Genomic DNA, 22,823 nt, shown 5'->3' on the forward strand with positions numbered 1-22,823 from the left:
ATTGCAAAAGAAGTGGTGGGGGAAAAAAGAAAAGTAAATCAATGTACTTGTTTTTGTTACATTTTTTTAATAAAATGTTTGATTCTTGATCTATTTTAAATTCATATTATTTATTAATATACAATGTAATTAGTCCATTAATAAATTCCCAAATTCTTATGGCACTAGCTTGATGTACAGGAACAACTAAATGAATTTTATTTATCACTTTTATATGCAGTATAGCAATGCTGAAATAAAACTGACAAGTGAAGTGCATTTATATAGTCTCTAGTGTATGATTCAACTTTTCCCCACAGTCTAGTGATAAACAAAAAAAAAAAACAATAATAGCAATAAATTGCAATACTTATCAAAATGGCTCCCAAGTATCTTGATAATATCGAATCAGGACTAGTTTACCATCAAGTGAAAGGCCAGAGCGCAGGTTGTGTTGGATGATCTGAACCAGGTCACTACGGCTGTTGTTCTGAGGACACCAGATCTCTGTGAAACGGTTCCTGAGGGCAGGAGAAAGCTGCCCAAAAACAGACAAGTACTAAAGTCAGATTCTACAGTTCTGGTTGGTTACTCTTAAAGCACATATATTTATACTCTTATAGCTCATATATTTAAAAAGCATGTTAAATCATTGGGACAAACATCTACCTTCAAATTCAGGAGAATCAAGTACAGGCAAATACAACAGTGTCTCTTTCCTTTTTTTTTAAAACCACTGCTTTAATCTACCTCCTTCTTGCCAAAGTCTCCTCCGGGGTTCATGGTGGCAACCAGACGGAAACCTGCAGCTGCTCTGATCCACTCTACGTCGTCATTGTCCCCGCTGCCTTTCTCTGCCAGCACAAGGGACTTCTCTGTCTCTAGAACACTGACCACAAACACATTGTCAAGGGTTCACCTTAGTCGTTATTCACCTGTACGTGAGTGTAAATAGGGCAAAATGTCCTGATGAGAAATGTGTTTTATACACATCTGACATCTTCCTGCCATCCATACACATAACATTTGGGAATTTGGTTAGATCACAGACTGTCAAACCTCATGTGGAACAACTGGAACAGAATCTGAAGAAAAAAGATTCTCCTCATGAAGACAGATGATCTATGTCTGTGCTCAATAATGGAGTATCCTTTATTCTCATGCTGCTCGCTCTACCTAAAAACAGCTTGATGCAGTTTACCACTGCTCTCTGCTTATTAGTACAGGATATAAATATCCCACTCATCACTGTATACTACATATTCATCAGAGCAGATCCCAGACCTGACTGCCTCCCAGCACTTTCTAATTCCTTTCATTTATACGGTGGACTTGCAAACGTCATCGAAGTCAAGTCACTGAATTGTGGCCCTTTAAAGAGATGGTGTGATTGTTTCTGATGCTGCTGAAATGTGCCTGGGAGTGAGTGGCTATGTTTCAAATGAGATATTGATCTAAATATAACTACCTGATTACATAAAAGGTTATAATATTGGAGTGACCCCGCGACCCTGTACGCAGGATAAGCGGTTGACGATGGATGGATATTGGAGTAAAATGAGTGTATTTTGTCATCCAAATGTCACTTGATATCAATAAGGTAATGAAATGTTTACTTTGTTACAATGTTTCCAAATTCAATGTATTTTGGGCCACAAAAATGTGTGTGTGCGTGCGTGTGCGTGTGCGTGTGTGTGTCTACCTGTTGAGTCTCTCCAGCACTGAGTCGTCTGCCAGGGAGATCTCATCCATGAGAAAAACTCCTCCCTCCTTCATGGCCAGCACCAAGGGCCCATCATGCCATTGAAACAGCCTGCTGTCTTCACCTTCAGCCTACACACACACACACACACACACACACACACACAGTTAGATGTCACAAACTAAGAATCTTCTTTTATTTATTTGTTTAGAAATCAATCTGACACATTCGCTTTTTCTTAATTGCTCCATTCAAATTTACTGATACAGTCCTGGACTTTTGCTATAGAGTTGACATTTCAACCTACCGCAGACTAGTTACTACCTGATGTGTGTGCCTGACAGGTCGCAGGCCTCCCAGGAAGTCAGATGTTTCCATGTGTAGGTGACAGTTGACTGCGAAAAGTTTCTGTCCAGCCAAAGCAGCAAACAACTGGCAGATTGTTGTCTTTCCACATCTGGTGAGGGAACAGCAACAAGAGCTTTAAACGATGTGCAGGAACACAACACAAACAAAGAGGATCCAAAGGAAACTCAGCTGAATCTGACCAGTAATCTGCTACTCTGCACCGACTAGATCCTCTTATACATCATTACATAAAGGTACATTCAAGGAACTTAATTTCTGTGCTGGCTCAGAGATATCAAATAAGGTATAGAATATGACTATGCAACCATGCTAGCAGCTCTGTGAGGCTGTACTTAGGCACAGCAGTGTTTTAAGCTAATGCTAACATCTGCAAAAATTGGGACTGGCAGTTCCATTTGAATCTTACCCTGTATCTCCTACAAGCAGGACAGACTCGCCAAATCGTAGCGCCCGTCCTACCAGCACAGCTAGCCTCCTCATGCCATACGTCCACACTACATGGCGAAACTCCTGTGGAACTCCAGCAATGCTGTCGATGAAGGGACCTGCCGAGCATCAAGGCAACATGATACTGCGTTCATCACACAAGCTAGACGGCTCGATTCGATACTTAACTACTGTAATCTGTAGTGTCATATATCATGACACTTTCAGGTTTTCACAGAATTAAAAGTTGTAGTTTTATGATTTAATACCTGTAGAGTATTTAGGCTCAATAAAGGTTGATGCAAGACTGTGCAACTTTTGCTGAACAATGGCTACACAGGCCAAAAGTGTCAATCACAGAATAATGGGACATAATGGGAATTTTCTGGTGTGCTTCCTTTTGTCTACTTTCGTGATTTAAAAAAAAATAAATAAATAAATCTCTCTCTCTCTCTCTCTCAAACATGGTGGAACAGTAGCACAAGTAGAGAAGGAGAGGAGAGGAAATGTTTTTAGAGAAATCAGACGCCCTTTCCTCTGAAGCATCACGTGGAACACATCTGTTTGTTACAGCGACTGACAGCTGATCCAGCTGTGATCAGCTGAAACAAACAGATGTAACAGCTGGAGACTTTTGATGGAGTTTGTGTCTGTGTGCACTGTGCTGATACTAATAAAAGGCACACAGGTATCACTGCAGAGCAGCATGTTTTCTCTCTGTACCGGTTACTGTTAAACACCTGCACATGAACCTGCATTGTGTATTTATACTGTGTCCTGCTCAGAGGCACAGGATCATTTCATCCTTTTGGAATGTGTTCATATCATCTGCATCTGTATTTATTTATATTCTGATTGTGACTTCATCATTAAATAATCCAGAATATGATCATGGTGCCTTTTGATTTATTGGGCTAATTGTTTCCGGGGAAACTGAAATGACATAACTAATATCAAAGCAGCCGCTCAGGAATTATCACCCTCAAATTTGACTGAATGGAAATGATGATCCATGATGTGAAAAGTGTTTCTAGCTGATGGACGACTCATCAGCTCTCTCTGGTTGAACAATGCAGAATTTTTGAAGTCAAACGTTTGATACAGCGTTCCAGTAGAGATACTCTGAGGTGGCCCTGGATCAGTGTGTGGTGGTAGAGTGAAGTGGGGTTATGTTCCTCTTACTGAACTGGCTGGTGACCTGTTTCTGACAGAACAGGTTTTCTGGGTTCACTGTCCTCTTGAAGTGCTTCTCCAGGATGGACAGGATGGTGGCCTCTTCCTCCGGTTTCCTCACACGTCCTGCCAGCAGCATGTACCCTGACGAAGACGACAATAGCTTTATTTGAAGTTTCACGGGATGCGTTGGTTGGTGATCTAACAGAAACGTCTGACAAGCCTCACCATCATCAGCCAAATGCTGCAGCCAGTCGTGAGAGGCCTCTGTCTGCACCTCCAGCCTGTAGCGGTCTGCCCATCGGAACATATCTCTGAGGGTGATGAAGCCATGTTTCCCCGCAAACACAGAAGATCCCCTGCGTAAGGACTGGAAGAGGAAACACATTTCACATAGTTAGGATCACCCAAAACAGGTAGGTATTATGCAGGGTAGATACGCAGAACTGTAACATAAGAGTGTACAGTTACCTGAAGGTCTTGCATGACCTTGACCAGCTTGGTGCAGTAGGATGGAGGGAGGCTGCACCTCTGATGGAGGATGATCTCCAGCTCTTCACAGGGCAGCTCATCAAAGTGTAGCTCTATAAATCGGTTTCTGAAAGCCCTGGAGAGCACCTGGAGATCAGTTAATAAAGATTATTCAAAAGGTTTTTGATTTGGTTTGACAGGTAAAAGTAGATGTTACCAAGATGTCAGTTTACTAGTTTCACCCAGATATTAGATCCAATGTAATCAAATAAAACATTCCCATAACCTTTATGAGAGAGAAATGCTGATTCATTCTCAGGCTTGGATGCTGTAGTTTGTGGTGAAGTCTATGTGTGGAAAACACATGGCTTTATAAGACGACCACTTTAATTTCTGGTGTGGCCGAGTCTTACCAGCCCTGGCAGAAAAGGATCTGAGAATGCAGTTTGTCCAGTGGGTGATGGGATAAAACAAAGGCCTTGGCTTCATTAAACTGAAAAAAAAGTTTATCCCTTTGAAAGTTGAATGTGCTCATCAAATTTCATGCCAACAGGTCCATAAGATTGTAATGTTTCTTTGTGAGTGCATAAGAATTTCAGGAAAGATTAAATGAGTCACCAAGACATTAGGCTTCATCCTCTGGGGACCATGACTATCCATTTCAAATGTCATGCCATGTCATCTGGCCAGCAGTTATCAAGCTATGTCGATCTGAACCTACAGGTTTGACCAAAGTGAATCTGAAGGTAAGCACACTGTTAGTATGCCATCAGACACATCCCCTCTCACACTAAATGAATGGCATACCTTTCGACCACCATAAAGACCAGGGGGATTCTGGGTAGCAAACAGCATGAATCTTGGGTGAGCCTTGATGACTTCCTGAGTCTCTGCCACAAAGAGCTCCCTGTTGTCGTCGAGTAGTCTGTTGAGAGCCTCCAGGACGTCAGTGGGGGCCAGGTTCAGCTCATCCAGGATGATCCAGTAGCCTTTCCTCATGGCGTCTATCAGAACGCCTGCAGCAGCAAGCAAAACAAGCGACATGTTAGTCTGGGTTCATGCCAGAGTTCAGTGATAACAGTGGGTGGGTTTCTTGAGAGGAATGGAAAGCATCGTGTGGGTTTGCATTCACTATTAATTAAATGTATTTACATTTTTCAATATTTTGAATTAAACTAACATGTCATCTCCCTCACCTTCCAACACTAATAATAAACTCTTATTCAATGTGACTCTATTCTCATATGGGACTGCTGGATGATAATATGTGGGACTGAGTCTAAATAAAACGCAGTATGTGTTTATGGTAATGAAGAAATATGTCACCCAAATCTAGAGACTGGAAGTGTGAAGTCCACAGGTGAAAATTCTGTAAACTTTTCCATAAATTTGGGGATTTCTGCACGTTGAATGCATTCACCTATTTTTTTTATCCATCCATCGTCAACCGCTTATCCTGTGTACTGGGTTGCGGTGGGCTGGAGCCAATCCCACAGGTCGCCAGTCCATCTAGCCAGCCTATTTTTTTTATTATTACTATTCATAATGGTCAAAAGGCTGATTTCTGGGTTTTCTCTGCCACGGATAAATTCAGGTGGACATTTTAGTTGTATTCATTCATTCATTCATGCATTTCTTTTCATTATTATTTCTTGTTCTTCTGAGTCAATAAAGTAGGCCTATGTGTAAATTGCTAACTGTAAACTATTTGTCAGGTCCACATATTCCCCCCAAAAATACAGAGAGATTCGGCAGCGTGGCTCACTGATGTGTTTTTGGAACAGAGCTCTAGCTCCTGCTTGTTAGTAGGGCAGTTTTTTGGTCTTTTGTTTGCCCCTGCACATGGGATTGCTTGACAATACGAAATAAGCCAATCAAATTACCTCTCTGAGGACATTAAAGTTATCTAGGTCTAAGTCTAGTAGGTCTCTGTACTCTACCTCAGTTGACCATAAACCCCTAACCCCTTCTAAAGTAAATGTGGTAAATTCTGCGATCTTTGTAGATACTCAATTTCTAAGATTTGTTATACATGTATAAGATGTTGTGATCCATTTTCAGCTTGACATGTCTTGTTTTTGCAAAATATCCTGTTTTTTTTAATATTATGCCATATACTTAAATACACTACTCTTTGTTTTGACATCAGTAATGGTCTCTTAAATTTAAACAATCTGATTCTTACTCTTAATACTGGTTAGAAGTTTGAGATACTGTATAATGGCAAGTATGGCGTAGTAAACATGAGCCTCGCTCATTTTTTCAAGTCAGGTTAGCATGAGCGCTCGTACCCTCTCTGAACACAAGCTTCCCCCGGTCGTCTGATGAGTAGCAGCCTATGTACTCTTGGATGTCGGTGTGCTCGTGGTTGTTGATTCTCACACACTGGTTCCCAGTGGCTGCAGCCAGCCAGCGGATCAGGCTGGTCTTCCCCACAGACGTCTCTCCCTGGATCAGCACCGGGTGAGTGCTGTTAGATAGATAGATAGATAGATAGATAGATAGATAGATAGATATAGAGAGAGAGAGAGAGAGAGAGAGAGAGAGAGAGAGAGAGAGAGAGAGAGAGAGATGGGTGGGTGGACTATTGATTTGTCATCAGCTCAATACAGTCGAGTCAGGTGGGTTTCATTCATGGTAGCTTAACTGCGGCGTAAAGCAGCAGTAGGGAATTCTTTTAAAAACATTTTTTGGCATATTTGCTTATTTATCACTAATGCTCTACCTAAAAACACTAACAATTTCTATTCAGATGTTCAGGTCAGCTATCCTTAACAGAAGCCAAAAGCTGATTGCTTCCTGCTGCCAGGTCCTTGCCAGATCACTGGTCACTGACAGCAGGGGAATTCAGTTCACCCACAGTTTTGTCCTGATGAACTCTTTCCAAGGGACAGCATTAGCTCTGACAAAATGAACATCTAGACATTTATAGATGAACCCATTGATTTGGGCAATGGTTTTCCTACCCTGCAGATACCACTCTGGCAAGGTCCCGGAGGTTGAGTTTGACTGAGGCGGTGAGGATGTAGCTGGGGTCCAGAGCGGGCTCCATCTCCCCTTGGGACACCCAGTAGCCCTCCACTTCCACGCAGAGCCGTCCTGAGGGCGCCGGAATGGGCTGCAAGAAACATAACAAAAGGGATTTTTCATCTGCTCACAAATTTCAAACTTACATATTTACGTAAAAGTTTCTGTGGTACTGCAGTGCTGCTAATTATGAAGTAATTTTACCCATCTGGGTTTTAACTTAGAGTTTTACGCTCTGGTGAATGACTTTCAATGTGAAACGTTTGTGCAGGAAGTGTCAAGGGTCTTAGACAACAGCTTAACAGCAAAGTGGAAGCGATTGGTAAAATCTAGTGAATGTAAACCGTATTTGAGTTAGAAAGAGAGCAGCAGAGTGGTGAGTGTGACATGACTACTTCTCGATCAATGGAATAACTCCTATGGAACTGTACATCAGGTGAGGCAAACAGGGAGTTTGCATCCACAGGAAATTAGAATAGGAGCCAGTCAGAAAACAGGAATGATGTGATTTACTTATAAAACAGGTTAAATTACAAATAAAGGCCTCTCTCCAGTACTAACATGTTGATAACCTGCATCTCTCGCCAGTAGGAGGTACATAAAAGCTCAGGCCACTATTTAAGATTTTGCTCTGAGTGTAGCTGTCAGAATGTCTTACTTGTTTGAGAAACTTGGTGTTCCCCATCAGGATGTGCTGACACACCAGTTTATGGACCAGAGGGTGGCAACTTCTGCCCAGCTGAGTCAAGAAGCTCATGCAGAAACCCTACAACCACAAATCAGGGAGACCGTCAACTTCAAAATACATGCAAGTGGTATAAAAGGTAACAGCAAGCCAAAAAAGCCTGTAAGGAAAAGAAAGGTGGCACTAAATCAAAAGTACTGCTATGTCTCCTTATCAGTAACGCTAAATAGGAAAAAGATTTTCTTTTGGATGTCAGTGAACTGACCCTTTAGTCAAATTATTTTCTCTAGGCACCTACCTCGTAGAGTGAGCGCTGTACACTGGTGCAGGGGTTTGCTGCTGCATACTTCAGTGCCCTGCACAGAGTACGCAGGCTGTAGTGGGGTCTGTGGCCCGTCCCATCCACCAGATGTGATTGGGCCTCCTTTCGTACTGCCAGGTAAAAACTGCACATAAACACAAGTGTTACAGGAACATTAAGAAGGAGTGAGGTTAAGGTTGGAGCAGGGTTGTTCAGAAAAGGATTTGCATGTGCTATTTTATATTTAGTAATATAACAATAAGGAAATACAAATGTTATGCAAATATCTGTTGCACTAATAAAAGACAATGACAGAGAAAATTGTATTTACATCTTTACTAATAAGAGCCTTGTGCTTTACTGTCTTCTGTTTGATTTTCAATTCAAGTCAATTCTAGCAAACAAGTGAAATCAATAAAAATACAGATTAAGTACTTTTTTTAAACCCAAAAACATACTGACTACTCAGCATTGACTAGTGCCTGTCAGACTATATGCAGTCCCAACAAGCTGCACATTCAAGGTGGATTTTTAGTGTCAGAACCTCACTTTCTGGAAACAAAGAAGTGGCCTACACGCAGGCAACAAGCCTAACAAGGCGGCCTGCATGGAACCCAAAAAGCCTGTAACAAAGTGTGCCTTTTAAGTTCACACTAAAACTAAAACTTTTTTTCTATCGGCTAAGCCCTCAAAGTACAGGAAACCCCGGAGGGGCAGCTAGGACATCACCAGGCCTTAAAGGAAGAACGCATCAGCAGCTGCATGGCCTCTACTGCTGCATGAGCAGCACTGAAAACTCGTCTACTCACTGTTTGAGAGCAGACAGTTTTTTTGGGGGGTTTATCTTTGTTCTGTGTTTACTGAACACACTTTTGGATCTCGAAGGAAAACGTTATTCACAAGGTATGGCTCACACCGTTCTGATCGAGAAGATAGTGTCTATTTATTGCATTTATAGGTGGGTGAAAGGGGCCTTTGTGGGACTGTTTTCTCATTTGATTATCGGTCCCTTATTGCAGGGTGGTGCCCTGTATTTATTAATATTTATTATAATATCAACAGCTTTATTGATATTTCTAAAACAGCTTCAATATTTGTTTATTTAGCTCATAAAAAAACCTGCTCCTACCAGATACCAACATTAGTACAACTGTCTGTTACTGTCTTGCCACTTTTGGTTGTTATCAGTACTGTCTGGAGCAGTGGTAACTTGATTTCACCTGCTGCAACATGTAAAGGCTAACCTTATGATGCCACTGATGACATTCCTGTGTGGATTCAAACATTTGAGGTAGTCTGAAACCAGAATCTGCAGGTCTCCCTCACTCTCCAGCTCATCCACATACAGCTCAGTAAACCTGGGACACAAAAACAGACACACAGAAGGTTTACAGGTTTAAGATTGACTGTGACAGCAACAACTATGAACTATGACAAAAATGATTTCCCCTGACATTGTCAGGGATGCAGCTCCCGGCTGTGGCTCAGGAGGTAGAGCGGGTTGGTCGTTAATCGGAAGGTCAATCCCTGGCTCCCCCTGGTTGCGTGTCGAAGTGTCCTTGGGCAAGATACTGAACCCCAAATTGCCCCTGGCGGCTGTTCCGCCCGTGTATGAATGTGTTTGACTGGTAAATGCAGATGTAGTGTAAAAGCGCTTTGAGTGGTCGAAAAGACTAGAAAGGCGCTATACAAATACAGAGCATTTACATCTAATAAAGGGTGAAATGTTTCATTTCTGTGTTGAGGTACTTCTTTCTGTCTGTAACATCGTGAATCGTTAATGTGCGCTGTGTGTCTGTAATTTCAACTAACTAAAATAAAAGAATAGCCTAGTATAGCAAGAAGCTTCACTTTTCATTCACCTCTGCACACACTCACCTGTTCCTGAGGCCCAGGGGCAGGTTTCTCTTCCCCACATCAGTAGCCGGCTCCATGCAGGCAAAGAGCCGGAAGTCTGGGTGGCGGATCAGAGGCTCTATGATCAAAAAACACAAAGAATTTGGCAACAATCCTAGGCATACATAATAGAAAACAATGCTAAACGGCTAAATGTACATTTGATTCAAATGACAGTGACAAATCTAGGTTAACCACTTTGATCTTTTGAAGGTCACATTAAGTGTCTGGTCCAAAAAGTTGGATGCCTCTTAAATTATTTGGTGTTGGTGGAAACACGGTGGTGCATTAAACACTATAATGAGGATAAGCAGATTTGCTGCAGTTGTGTTTCTACACTGCAGTTTCTGCTTATCTTTGAGACGCCACAGTGTGACCACACTCTAATTTCTCTCTTATGTGTGTGTTTGGGAAATGGAGTGTTTGTAAATACACCAAAAGTATAATCATTCGCACATGTTAGGTTTGGCTTCTGATAGCTAGTTGCAGGTTGATAAAGAAGCCCAGACTCGCTAAACTAAGAACAAATCTCTTATTGAATCTTCCTTGCCCTTTCTTATTAATTGTGTGCAAACCATTCAGGTAGCAGCTTCTCATTTATTAGCCAGCCCTGACCGTCGCTGTTGCAGGCTAAAATGAAAAACACAGCTGGCAGCAGATTATAGAAGCTGTAGCTAATTAAAGGGATAGTAAGCGATTCTGATCCAATACACTTTTTATTAAATGCAGTTTTGTGTGCGTTCTGAAAAAAATCTGGTTTTCCTACACAACCATGGCTCTGTAAATGGAACTCGGAGAGAGCAACACAACATTATTTCAGCCAATCCGCCAACAGGTGGCGGTAGCGTGCTTGTGCATGGGGTCGGTGGGAGAGGGTTGTAAACACTTGTACATTCAAACATGCTGGACTCATTAGGGGACTCTAGGCACTGTCCAGAAGGAGATATGGCAGAGAGCCAGCAAAGAGGAAAAGGTCTGAAGAGTACACTTTGTGAAACAAGTTGAGGCTTTCAATGCTGGCAAAACCTCCGAGATTTGATCCCAGCTAGTTAGCTTGGATAGCTTTGCCACAGCAGTAACTGAGCTAAGAGTAGTTACATTACTTGCTGTATGTTTGTCCACTCTGATGTTATTACAGTATTTGTCCGTAAAATGTTTGTGAAGGGTTTTATGCCCAGTAGACCTAAAAACACAACTTTTCTAGGACAGTGGGATAATCTGGGTTGATTGATAACACTTAATGCTACACTAAGCTGCCTAATATTACAGGAGACATTATGTTCCTTGTTTGCTTTGCATCTGATACAAACGTATTGTCCTCTCGTCAGTCACTGTACTATTTCAGAATCAGAAAATGCTTTAATCTCTGGTTATAATTGCTGAACACTGATCAATCTAACCAAACAAGGTCCAGGATTCAGATTCAATAAAATGCTATTAAACCCCAACCCTATGGGTGATAAAAGTCCTCACCAGTGTCTCCACGGTCCAGCAGAACCAGAGACCCTGCGCTGCCCTCCAGCAGTCCACTCAAACACTCCAGGGTCTCTGCTGAGGCCAGGTTTATCTCATCCAGCAGGATCCAGTGACCCTTCTTTACTGCCTGAGCTAATGTTCCCTACAGAGGAACACAGAGGTTAGAGCTGCTCCACCAGGGCAATACATACCTGTACATGAGTTGTTATAGCAGTTTTGTCTTCATTTGACAGTTGACAGCATAGAAAGCGAGAGCGAGCAAACTGACTTGCAACCAAGGTCCTTGGCTAGACATTGAACCTAAATCCTTACCTCCACAAAGGCAAAGATCATGGCCGTCTCGCAGGCTTGGATCTGTTGCTGGGTCTGGCTCAGCTTGGAAGCCAACGCCTCCCACTGCTCCTGCAGTAAGGCAGCTGCACAGGCACACAAGAAATATTAGTCTTTTATTGTGCTACAGTAGCCAGCACACTAACTGTTATCATGGTTACCCTTTCCTGTGCACTACCATTTGATTTCTCCTGCAGCTCCTTAGTGAGAGCAGACTTGCAGACATGGTCCATGAGTTTGAGCAGGTCCTGCCAGCGCTTGCCCCTGAAGCAGGTCTGCACATGGCCCAGGAAGGTGAGGTTCTGCTTCCTTGAGTAGGTCTGGGAGAACAGGTCCTCAAACGCCTCCCGCAAAGGGAGCAAGATCTGCTTGTGGTCTACTGGCTTGTACCTTTAGACAGAAAACAACAGTTATAAACTGGAGTTTCATTCCAATACAAAACTTCTGCCAACCACCAGCCATGATAAAGAACCACTCTGCACTCCTATTCTGTTACTCAGAAAATGCTGGAGTTGGGAGATGCATAATTTCAAGCCAACTGGGTTGGATATAGGAGATGTAACCAGCAGCTGCACTGTACTTAATTAGGTACCCTTCTTGTAATCACACAGTTGTCTTTACAGAGTGTACCTCTGATGCAACACAAAGCGTTTTATCCATCAAAATGACAATATTTGAAAGTAACAAGACAGGAAATCTGTAAGTGATGGAAAATGTTGTGTTTAAGTTCAAGTTGCTAAGGAACAATTTGTGTGCCACTCACCCTCCAAGCAGGTCAGCAGTGTCACTCTGCTGGTTCATGTTCACAACCCGCAACCTGTGTCCTGGATTGAACAGGGAACATTTGGATCAGTACAGGTGACAAACCAGGTGCATCGATTTATAGATTGATTTTTATCAAACACTTTATATCAGTCAGGAGCTATTTGAGGTTCAAGGACATTTCAACATGTGGACAGGCAGAGCCAGACCTGTGACTCTGGCCAGGTGTTGTACAGCGGAGGTCTTTCCAGTTCCGGTCTCTCCCACCAGGAGAACAGGCTCCCCTTTGGCTACACACACACTCAGCTGTTCCAGCAGCACAGCAGAAGGACGCGTGGCAGCAAAAGTCTGGTTGGCCCTGTCCATGGCAGTGAGAAACACATATAAACGCTTATATATTGGGTTGCATGTTTTGTACATAGATACTGTTGTCACAGTCTAACCCCCTCAACCATAAAATACTTATTATTTGAACATGCTTTTAAAAATAAAGTTATACCACTTTGTCAGTTCGTTAAATGTGTTTACTCTTGATACAGTAAAGAGTTTCTTTCAACTATTTTAAAGAAGTAGTCTGCATGGAAACTAAAGGCTGACCAGTATAAAAATCTGAAAACTGGAGTACTGTGCAAGAGTTTCAATCAATTTACTAAAAGCAAGGTGAGTGAACAGAAGAAATCTAAATCAAATCAATATTCGGTGACCACCATTTCATTGCCTTCAAACAGCATCAGTTCTTCTAGGTACACAGGGTGGTGCACACTAACCTCAGTTTTTGCATGCTACAATAAAAAGTCACATCTCCTTTGTTTTCTGACACCAATTCATATTGACTTCGGGAAAGAATCCATGTGTATATTTGGGCACAGCTTGATGGCTTTGTTTACTAAAATGTAGTTTCAAATCAATTCGATGTTTATTCAATTTACCAGCAGGGGTCTATTTAGTTCTAGCAGTATATGTGAATGAGCTGATGCATGCATGGTGTAAACAGAGGTCAAAGGGAGCGGGTGGGCAGGATGTCCCACTTACACATTCAGCTGCACCGCTTCTGTCTGCTTTCGATCCAGAGCCACTCTGCCCACTGAGGCCTTCAGCTCGGTCAGTAAGATGCCCGGCTGATACATCTGGCAGAAGTGCTGAGCCTGCAGACAAACAGCAGCCAGGAATTAAAATCCCATTGTTTTGTTTTATGAAATGTAGATTATCATATAAAAAGAGGGAAAGATCAATGCTGTTGGGGGCATCTAAGCTACAAACCAATATTTTTGCAAAAATAGGCTTGTCAAAACAATTACCTTCTCTTTGGAGATGTTGAGCTTGCTTCCAATAATCTCTGCCATACGCAGTCGACTTTCAGGACGAGACAGCATGGCTGTGAAGCAGTCAAGAGCCTGACAAAGAGAAAGACCATGAAAGGCATCAGTCGAATATGACTGAGCAGTACCAACTTTAAGACAACTCAATGCCATTTTATGGCAGCTGTGTGGGGAAGATATTTTTCTCTTGATTTCCTACTTTCGAAGAACTCAAACCCACGAACCTCTTGGAAGACATGTTGTGCTGTGGCTGATGAGGTGCTATCAAAGTTAACGTTAATCCGCTCACACCATTTCAGCAGGTCCCTGTGGAATCATAATGAAGACACATCAAGAAAAGAAAAACATTAAATGCATGTAACTATAATTGTTATGAATTTTGATGCCTCTCATTTCTCTTGATCATTATTGAGATTATACACCTTGGTTTGAGTCCACCTATGGTAAATTCAACTGACTGGACACGATTTTGAAAGGCAGACTCTGTTTAAGGTCTTACAGCTAACAACGCATATCAGAGCAAAAACCAAGTCATGAGGTCAAAAGTGCTGCAGAGCTCAGAGACAGAGCTCAGTTTAATGAAATGTATGGGGCTGATTGTTCTTATGTAGTTTGTATGATGCTTTGGCTATATTGTTGTTACACATTCATGCCAATAAAGCTAATTTCAATTGAAAAATTTAATTGACAGGGGGGACAGATCTGGGGATGGAACAATTATGCTGCATTGAAGGTTCCCAAGAACACAGTGGGCTCCATAATTCTTAAAGGGAAGAAGTTTGGAACAACCAGCCTCTTCCTAGACCTGGCCAAATGGGGGAGTAATTGTGGGAAAGGGCCTTGGTAAGAGAGGTGACTAAGAACCTGTAGGTCACTGGCTGAGCTCCAGAAATCCTGTGTGGAGATGGGAGAAACTTCCAGAAAGAGAATCAAGGCGCGGCCAACGCAATGGATCTACACCCAATCAAAACTACACAGGAGTGGCTTAGGGACAAGTCTCTGCCCGGACTTTACTTTAACTCAAGCAAAGGGTAAAACGTAACAAAATCTGAAAAAAGTGAAGAGGCCTGAATAATTTTCTGAGAGCACTGGAAATAAGCAAGAATGTAGACCTAAAGTACATGTACCTTCTTAAATAGCATAAACCCTAATTACCTAGACCAACAAACATAAACATTGCTGGCCAAGCTATAAGATTAGTTACATTGATCCATGAAAAGCATATGTACTATTGAAGTGCAGAGCATGGAAACTACCAACATATTGATTTTATGGCTGAAGCTTCACCAACAGACCTTCTATGGATAAACACAGTGAAAGCTTATGGAAAAGCACCAGGGCAGATGAGTGAGTGAGTGAGTGAGGAGGCTAGAATAAACATGCCCCAGAATGACCTGTAGAATCTGTGATTCCAGCCCATAGTTCAGAGAACATTCCCATCAATAACCTATTGACCACATCAGCAGCTAGTGGAAAGCTAATTAAAGTCGTGAAGGCTGTCACTGCTGACTGGCTGGTAGTTTTGATTTGGGGGGTGGGGCAGATGTAAAGGGGGTTTTCTATGTTTGCCCCCACTGATGATGACTGCTGAAGAGCAGCTATTTGGGAGTTACGGTGCAGAGAGGCCATGTAAAAAAGGGCTGTCATATCTAGATCATGTAAATGGCACGTGGTCCTGCATGTCTCTAAAATGATGGAAGCAGTCCCATTCCTCTTTGATTTTTTCCCCATACATTATGTTGACAAGTGACTGACCATGGAAGCATCCCCAGTACTTTGAAAGAAAGAAACTGTAGCGTTGAAAAACTGATCTGGTTCATTGACAAAAGTAAAGGGTATAAGACTGAGAACATAATTACTTAGGAAGAGTTCAGTGCAGCGAGATACATCCAATCATCATGCCTTTGCTTATGTGATGCGTTTTGTGGAATTAATCAATTTAGCAATTTGAATGAACTTTCTTTATTATTACACAACTTTTGTTGTGTTCGGGGTACATTTGAACTTCGAAATTTGAGTTCTGGGTGGAGTCTTAGGGTGTACTCATTTGAGTCAAGTCATCAAGAGTCTTAGTCTAGAGTATTCACAGTTTGTACGTGCAAAAAGAAATTGCTTTTACAAGTTGTGACAGCATTTAAAATGGCCTCTGAATCACCCCTCACATCTTGGAGATACTCAGTGATTCAAATAGGTCTGGTGTGGTGTTCATTAAACACTGTCAACCAATCACAGCCTTGTAGGTAGAATTAAAGGGCACTCCAACAATTTTACACAAAGGTCAGTTTACTTCTGATGGTTAGTGCTCCGCAGCCTGTGAAAACAGTAGTACAAGGCTGAATTCAGACCAAATGCAGCGAAAAAGTGGCTAGTCAGTTTAGGCTGCGGCAGGCCGCAGGGGATGCCAAAAAATAAAACGCAGCAACTGAATATTTGTAGTGGAAATTTGACATCAGGCAGCAGTGGCTAATTTGGCCAGAGTGCTTCCCATCCTGAAATATCAGTTAAACCAGGCGCTATCCAGGCAGAGGCAGTCCTCTCCCAGTTGTGTCCTGGCATGGTTTATTTTATGTACCCAGCTTTGATACATGTGTCTATGCTGGAAAAGATATCAAAAATATTACTTTTGTTTGCTTCAGCAGTGGTCGAGTGACCTAGAGAGTGAATAAGGGGAGGGAGCACCAGTAGCGAGAAAGCCAGTGAATCTGAGAAATTAAAGTTAATCAGAATTTGGCCAAGCCTGTTGTGAGTCCTCACCCAACTGCAACTACAGTTTCCCTACAATTTAATAGGTAGCCGAGCCCCAGCAAGTTTACATCACTCTTTTTGGGAAAAAAGCGCTCTCTCTCGCACAGCACAGTTACGGGCACGTTACAGAGCAATCACACTGGTCAAACAAACTGGACTTTGGGGGTTAAACGTACTCGGGCACGGTGCGGATCGGCTAGTGTACACCCTTAATTTTGAATGATGGTCTTCATGTTGCATCAGTGGCTTTTTGTGCCATTAATTTTAATTCATACAGTAAATGTTGAAATTCAAAGTATTTCGGAATTTGTTCAAAATATATGTGCATTTGTAGCAAACGTCAGTGTTAAAAAAATAAAAAAATATAGGGGGTATTGATTTAGAATCGCTTATCCCACCTTTAAAGGTGAACAAAGCCAACAGGTCCATTTTGGCAACATCATGCCTTTTTTTATTTATATATTTAAAAAAGGAGTTGTGTGTTAGATCCCCCACACTAAATGTCACACTACAGCACCAGCATCTCATACCAAACAAATGGGCGCTTTGGGCCACCAGGCTCTATTGAGAAAAACAGTAATTTTACCTTGCAAATCATCCTAACACACACACACACTTCATTCAAACTGGACAGAAACAAATTAAATCTTTGTCTTTTCACTGTGTCAACAATCACCAAATCTGGGTTAGTCTAAATAAACCATTAATTCACAAATATTCTGGCTTTACGCCTCAGCTGGCAGGTGCAACTCCCCATTATTATTTTCCTCCAGATAACTCTGACTATCAGCTTGGACTTAATATTCCCACGTTTAATCTCCATATGGCATCTTTCCGTCTGCAACTCAAATAAACCTTCAGGTAAATGGCACCATGATTGAACATGTCATCCACTTTAACATCTTTGTATCCAATCCCTTTTCTCTTCCTGCATCTAGTGTAAACAGAGTGTGTCGCAGAGGATGAAGGTCCCTCCACACATTGAAAAGCACCTTTCCTTCCACGCACTTTTCACAAACTTTGTGATGGGTTATTATTTCTCTTAAAACTAGACATATACATAGGCCCTCAGTTTCTACAGCAATATCAAATAGGAATTTTAAGAAGCCATAAATGGCTTTCGGGCCATGCATTTATGTTCACCATTGATTGGTAAATTGTCCTAATTTTACCCCCCAGAGGTATCTCACAGGCTAACTGTAAAATATTCATGAGTAATTACCATCATATTAAACAACAAGCAAGAACATGCAAACTTAACTATACATAAACAAGGCGACCTCTTGTGTCAACAACTCATTATAACTTGACTTTTTGTTTTAAGGGGAAAAGCCATCCATAAAGAAAGGGCCCAGCTGTGTTTCAATCTCTTTCAAGCTAACAGATCAGTTACCCGTTACCCCCCAAAGCAAAGCAAATTCTAAACTGAAATTTTGCCTTCACTGGAGTTAGGGCTGAACGATTAATTGCATTTGCGATATGATAAAATTAGTTTTTCTAATCGCATAGGCTGCGATTATGCTCTGGTCACATGACTCGCGAGAGTAAACCAGTCTGCAGAAGAAGCATCAACTTGGTAAATTACCCTGTACCTTGCTTTCTTGTTGTAAAATGGCCTTAAGCTTGACAGAAGCTGACACTACATGAACTTTAGTGTCACACAGGGAATGAATGTAGCACCCACCACCCGCGGGTAACATGGTGTTGGTGGTAGAAATCGTCGGGTGTAGTAAGGTAAGAGTAATGTGGCGATCAGCGCCAGCGTCACACACAGCCACCAGTCAGCTCAGGAAACATCTGTGAAAAGGCGTTTCAAACCAAACTCACAAGTCTGAAAGAGGTGCAGTCTGTCCCGAGTTACAGCTGCTGACCAGCATCGGAGGGGGGAACTCCGGTGTTGTCGGAGAATTACTAAACTTGTCTATTAAACACGACAGGCGTCACTTGGTTTTATTGTCGTTGGCCAACTTTTGAATTGAACCTCAAACTGAGTATTTTGAGGTTTTTGTTGAGATGGACTGAACTGTGGGTTTTGTATTGAGCGCTTACTGTAGAACACACTGTGGTGAGTTAGTTTTTCTTGTGGTCTGTAGGCCGACCTGATGATATATCATATTATTTAATGCCATGACTTGACTCTCAAATGATCTTTCTCATATTATTAGAATTTGATATTTCTTCTCCACCATTGCTCATAATAATTCATGCATCACCTAATTTCATTTTAACACAGGCCTGGACTACAAGAAGGAACAGTGTATGTTTAATCTATGTATTATTGTGTTGGTCAGACTATAGACTGACTTACTGCTTGTGAAGTTTTGAATAATACAGAAGGTAAAGCCTGGAAGTCTGTGTCAAATGTATCAAAAACTCGTCTCGGTTTCCTGCAGTGTACAATTTACTTCAGAGGTCCACAACTCAACTTCTTCAATGAGAGTCAAAGCGGTGCCTAGCCTATCATTTTGCTCTCTTATCTCTGCTTCTGGTCTTTGTTTTCCTTGAATTCTGTCAGTTTGTTTCTCATTTGGATAGTGATTTCCTCCTTAAACGTTTCCAGGTCTGTTTTCAGTTTGTTTTGCAGGGCTTGTTTGCTGATGCCAAACTCGTTTGACATGATGCTCACATGCTGCTCTAGCGTCCCGTCCCACAAGAAGTCCATTCAGAATAAAGCAAAGAATAGCACAACGTGATCTGTTGATGTCTTATGCTGAAATCACTAACTTAGGATAACACATCACTTTACTCTGTCAAATGTCATTAAAATACTAGATAACAGGAAAGTAAAGAGAAGAGAGAAAGTAGTGAGGTGGGCCTCACCTTAGTGACAGGGCTCTCCCCTCCAGTGGTGAGCTGTCATCCTTAGACTTGTGCTGCTGGCCGGGGTCAGGGGTTTGGAGGCTGCTTGTGTCCAGATCAGAGTGTCTCTCTCCAGTTAGCTGGCAGTAGATGTCCAGGAGACGGTCTGACACCACTGTCAGGTTTGGATACCTACTGATGAGCACCTACACACAGTGATAGGGGGTGAGCTCATAATTTTTTTACAGAGAAAATGAAACTGTAAAAAAATTTGAATTAGAAAAACATATGGACCAGAATTATTATGGTCTCCGATACTAAATGCACACCCACACCGTTGTTATCAGTTACTCTGGCTGATTAGAGCTCTAGTAAGGTTGAAGTTGGGCGGCGTTGCACAGGGAATTCTGTGATGTCACCAAACTTTATGCACCAATAACAATAACATGGTAAATTCACCAACTTTATCTAACAGGTTGAACAAAACCAACAGAAGGGTGAGAGAGGGTGTCCTGAGAAGTGGTCTAATTAGGCAGCATGAGTGAAAACACCTGTGTGGGTAGACTACAGGCGTACAGGGCTTTAAAGCAAACGCTCACCTTCTTCAGCTCTTCTCGTGTCATGTTGCCCATTTGCAGCTTGGTCCAGTACTTGTCCAGCAGCGCCGCGTGAGAGCTCTGTGGTTTGTGCCAACTCCCACCACTGTAGTACATCCTGCAACACACAAGCATAAACATGTCCAACAAACTTCTGTACCTTCCCATGACAAACAATCATGGCCACTTTTGGCACTGTTTGGCCAGGCATGTAGACTGATTGCCTCCATGCCACGCCGCATTAATGCGAATGGTGTAAAACCAGCTGACCTGATGACCAGTGTCAGCAAATGATATAAAAAGGAAAACAATGGCTCATAACTTGTGGTTCGTGTGCAACCTGTTGGAAATATTATATGGCAGTGAGGACGTGGTCACTCGTTGTGAGATGCTATTCAGCTGGAAGTTGTTGCACTCCTCACTCACAAGTATTTCCAGTACATTTTCCTTGCAAACATTTTCTGCTGGAGTGAATGGAGCTGAGCGGTTTGGTGAGTTTGCTTACTCAGCCAAGTTTTTTTAGTTTGAAAAAGGTCACCCAGAATTCATTGTAAATTAGTCACACTTAAGAAAGTGAAGAAGTACACAGGTTTGTGCAATGGATGAATTTAAACAAGTATGAAATCTGGCTATTAGTTTGATCTAAGCCATAGTCAAAGTGAAACTTTACATGCGGCCAAGAGAGGCTTTTGACCTTGCCTTCGACTGTGACTATTTAGAACAGGTACAGAATAAACACCTTAGACATGGTCAGCTCCTACAGACTTTAACAAAGCAAGAACATCAGGATGCTCAATGGTGGCTCCCACATGGTTTTTATAGGTGGGATGTGCATGTAGCCTTAACAAAGATCTTGACACATTCAGATAGTCAGGAGACAGGTTACCACCAAAAAGCTTGTAACAATCATGTCACTACCGTGCATATAAATGCTCTGAATGAATGCACCTTTAGCATGTAATGACATTCTTACCTTCTTGTGGCAAAGAACTGAAATCCTGGTGCAACATCGATACAATCCTCCCGCCCTGGAATCATCAGCTTTTTGTTCTCCATCAAAGGCAAGAGCACAGATATCTAAAGAAGAAGAACACCCCAGTCCAGTTGGTTTGTCAGCATGGTATATTCACAACAAACAGGTCTAATACTAAGAAGGTTCTCAAGTTTTCACACACCACATCCAGAGGCGCGTGGTCAATGTCTTCTAAGAGGATCCACTGGCCTTTAGAGACAGCTTGTGTCAGCGTTCCTGGCTGCCACACAAACTTCCCTGGTATATCAGTACAACGGTACATCCCCAGCAGCATCTGTGAAACAAGCAAAACACATTCACATCTCCATCTAACTACTGGTTAACTGGGGTACGCCGGTGATATACTATTGAACTTCTATAAAGTTGGACACACAAAGGTCAAAGGACAAAAATGGCGAGATAAACAGACCATTAGGCCCTATTAAGGGCCACACTTTACAATTCTCATAATGCAACTCCAGTGTCTTTAATAATCCCATTCCTGCCTCCTTGACGTACATTTCTTTTAGACCTCACATCTCTAGTTTCTAATGCAGGCTTCATGTTAAACTGTTAGCTAAAGCAGAGATAAGTCTGATGACATCACTATGACATCAACAGGCTTTTTTGTTCTAACTTTGGAAAGTTCCCTCCAGAGCCACAGACATTATTTCACTGTTTTCACAGGCCAAGTGGAACTCCTTGATGAGGTAGAGTGCCACTTCAGTTTTCATTGATTCCATGCTCCCTCACCTTGCTGTCAGTTTGATCCCCAAGCTGGACCTTGAGGATCTCTGTAGCTTTTATATGTCCTGTGACAGCAGCCATAAACTCTACCAGGGCAGTTTTTCCACAACCTATAGGGCCCTCAAGTAGCACAGGCTTCTGGGAAGCCACAGCCAATGCCAGTCTTCTCAGATTACGGCAGGTTGAGTCCACCAGCACCAGATCCTTTTGGTTCATCTGCAAATAGAGATCAACATTAGACCAAAAAGGTCCACAGCAGAGACGATTTTATGTGAAAACCAAAGGATACATACCTGGTCAGCATGTCTAGGCACTATCCTGGGTAGGACAACACCACAGACTGCCACAACATTCTGGGACAGGTCCTCTGATACCACCTGGCCCCTGGTAAACTTATTAGCTTTCTCCTGGCGCCACATGACAGAGCCTTGATTGGCTAACACCAAAGCTTGTTCTACTTCCAGCTGTTGAGTTTCTTCCAAAGCCCTAAACAAGGAACAAAGAGAAAGTACTGTAAAGCACTTTGAGTGGTCGGTAGACCAGAGAAGCACTGCATAAATAAGTCAATTTACAAACTCAAATATTAAACAGAATATTAAATTAATATCACATTCATAACAAAATATACTGAAAATGACCCATGTTACAGCCATTACAGGCTCTGAAGAGTGCCACTGCAAAAAATAAATCCTTAATACTCTACTAGATATGACAATAGATAAAGGAAAGGTACGTACTTCATTTTCATTTGCAGGATTTCATCACTTGAAAGCACCTTTCTCAGAAAGATGGTTTTCTGATTATCAGTCATATGAGAGACCAGCGCTAAACAATGGGCCGTGTACCTGTGAGGGACAATGGGAAAATACAATACATTTCATTTGGGTGGTGATGGCACAGTGGATAAGACACATGCCTTTGGTGTGAGAGACCTGGGTTCGAATCCACTGAGAGACATAAACGTGTCCCTGAGCAAGACACTTAACCACTAGTTGCTCCAGAGGCAGG

The 22,823-nt window shown here is 42.1% G+C and overlaps 1 protein-coding gene across 2 annotated transcripts in view; it reads right to left on the reverse strand.

Moving 5' to 3' along the window:
* The window catches only part of mdn1 (midasin AAA ATPase 1), a 67,949-nt gene that overhangs the window by 41,726 nt on the left and 3,400 nt on the right, over nucleotides 1-22,823 (reverse strand). For both annotated transcript variants that reach the window (XM_046060146.1, XM_046060145.1), the window contains exons 4-33: nucleotides 22,553-22,660; nucleotides 22,109-22,301; nucleotides 21,822-22,031; nucleotides 21,232-21,363; nucleotides 21,030-21,133; nucleotides 20,060-20,174; nucleotides 19,482-19,666; nucleotides 14,141-14,222; nucleotides 13,896-13,991; nucleotides 13,630-13,742; nucleotides 12,807-12,955; nucleotides 12,599-12,659; nucleotides 12,014-12,225; nucleotides 11,818-11,921; nucleotides 11,503-11,647; nucleotides 10,012-10,108; nucleotides 9,378-9,491; nucleotides 8,131-8,278; nucleotides 7,806-7,913; nucleotides 7,087-7,238; nucleotides 6,412-6,590; nucleotides 4,928-5,136; nucleotides 4,121-4,267; nucleotides 3,878-4,019; nucleotides 3,659-3,793; nucleotides 2,457-2,595; nucleotides 2,006-2,138; nucleotides 1,682-1,812; nucleotides 730-868; nucleotides 403-517 (exon numbers count right to left, since the gene is read on the reverse strand). In XM_046060146.1, the coding sequence (XP_045916102.1) occupies nucleotides 403-517; nucleotides 730-868; nucleotides 1,682-1,812; nucleotides 2,006-2,138; nucleotides 2,457-2,595; nucleotides 3,659-3,793; nucleotides 3,878-4,019; nucleotides 4,121-4,267; nucleotides 4,928-5,136; nucleotides 6,412-6,590; nucleotides 7,087-7,238; nucleotides 7,806-7,913; nucleotides 8,131-8,278; nucleotides 9,378-9,491; nucleotides 10,012-10,108; nucleotides 11,503-11,647; nucleotides 11,818-11,921; nucleotides 12,014-12,225; nucleotides 12,599-12,659; nucleotides 12,807-12,955; nucleotides 13,630-13,742; nucleotides 13,896-13,991; nucleotides 14,141-14,222; nucleotides 19,482-19,666; nucleotides 20,060-20,174; nucleotides 21,030-21,133; nucleotides 21,232-21,363; nucleotides 21,822-22,031; nucleotides 22,109-22,301; nucleotides 22,553-22,660 (4,097 nt within the window). The remainder of the gene's footprint in view (nucleotides 1-402; nucleotides 518-729; nucleotides 869-1,681; nucleotides 1,813-2,005; nucleotides 2,139-2,456; nucleotides 2,596-3,658; nucleotides 3,794-3,877; nucleotides 4,020-4,120; nucleotides 4,268-4,927; nucleotides 5,137-6,411; nucleotides 6,591-7,086; nucleotides 7,239-7,805; nucleotides 7,914-8,130; nucleotides 8,279-9,377; nucleotides 9,492-10,011; nucleotides 10,109-11,502; nucleotides 11,648-11,817; nucleotides 11,922-12,013; nucleotides 12,226-12,598; nucleotides 12,660-12,806; nucleotides 12,956-13,629; nucleotides 13,743-13,895; nucleotides 13,992-14,140; nucleotides 14,223-19,481; nucleotides 19,667-20,059; nucleotides 20,175-21,029; nucleotides 21,134-21,231; nucleotides 21,364-21,821; nucleotides 22,032-22,108; nucleotides 22,302-22,552; nucleotides 22,661-22,823) is intronic.

The sequence above is a fragment of the Micropterus dolomieu genome, linkage group LG10 (assembly GCF_021292245.1).
Source record: "Micropterus dolomieu isolate WLL.071019.BEF.003 ecotype Adirondacks linkage group LG10, ASM2129224v1, whole genome shotgun sequence".
Taxonomy (NCBI): domain Eukaryota; kingdom Metazoa; phylum Chordata; class Actinopteri; order Centrarchiformes; family Centrarchidae; genus Micropterus; species Micropterus dolomieu.